This window comes from Hippocampus comes, unplaced genomic scaffold (genome assembly GCF_001891065.2).
Source record: "Hippocampus comes isolate QL1 unplaced genomic scaffold, H_comes_QL1_v1.1 C16697878, whole genome shotgun sequence".
Classification (NCBI taxonomy): Eukaryota; Metazoa; Chordata; class Actinopteri; order Syngnathiformes; family Syngnathidae; genus Hippocampus; species Hippocampus comes.
Window position 1 is genome coordinate 1 of NW_017836918.1, and position 709 is coordinate 709.

At 47.5% G+C, this 709-nt stretch overlaps 1 protein-coding gene across 1 annotated transcript; it reads right to left on the bottom strand.

Moving 5' to 3' along the window:
• Positions 1–12: 12 nt before the first annotated feature.
• Positions 13–521, bottom strand: LOC109508917 (SNF-related serine/threonine-protein kinase-like). Its single transcript, XM_019858843.1, has one exon. It carries the CDS (start codon positions 486–488, stop codon positions 33–35), a length of 456 nt encoding a protein of 151 aa, XP_019714402.1. The 5' UTR covers positions 489–521; the 3' UTR covers positions 13–32.
• Positions 522–709: the final 188 nt, after the last annotated feature.

Here is a 709-nt window from a genome sequence, read left to right on the forward strand (position 1 = left end):
TTGAGTCACTGCCACCATACAGTGCCTGTATCTCAAGTCACAATTTTGTGTAACACAGTAAAACATAGTAATAAGAGTCTTCTTAAAAGAGTCTTACCCACAGCTGGAGCATCATACTCTTCTCCCAAAAGAATCTCCGGTGCAGAATACGCCAGGGACCCACAGCTGGTGGCCAACATGGTCCCAGGTTTGAATAAGTTACTGAAGCCAAAGTCTGTTAGTTTCACTGCCCCCTGCTGCGGAAAGAACACCACATTCTCTGGCTTCAGGTCTCGGTGCACCACGTGGAGCTCGTGGCAGTATGCCACGGCGCGCACGATCTGGGCAAAATGGCGTTTGGCAGTGCCCTCAGCAACGCCTGTCTCGTGGCGAAGGATGTAGTCGTACAGGTCGCCCCCCTCTGCCAGCTCCATGACCAGGTAAAGGGTCGTGGGTGTGTCGATGACCTCATAGAGGCGGACCACGTTAGGATGTTGCACCCTCCTCATACATCTGAAAAGAATACATTGGGCTCAATCTCACGTCTCTTAAATGCAAGGTTCCTAGCTCCTCAAAACATTGAAAGCGACCCGCAAGTCATTCTCATACTGCCATATTACGGAGCATTTCAATCACCTTAAATGCACATCGAGGTTCAAATGCGTTTAGCCACATAAAGAAAATTAAAAACCTTTTTATGGTTTTTGAATTTTTTTTCACATTCAACCAT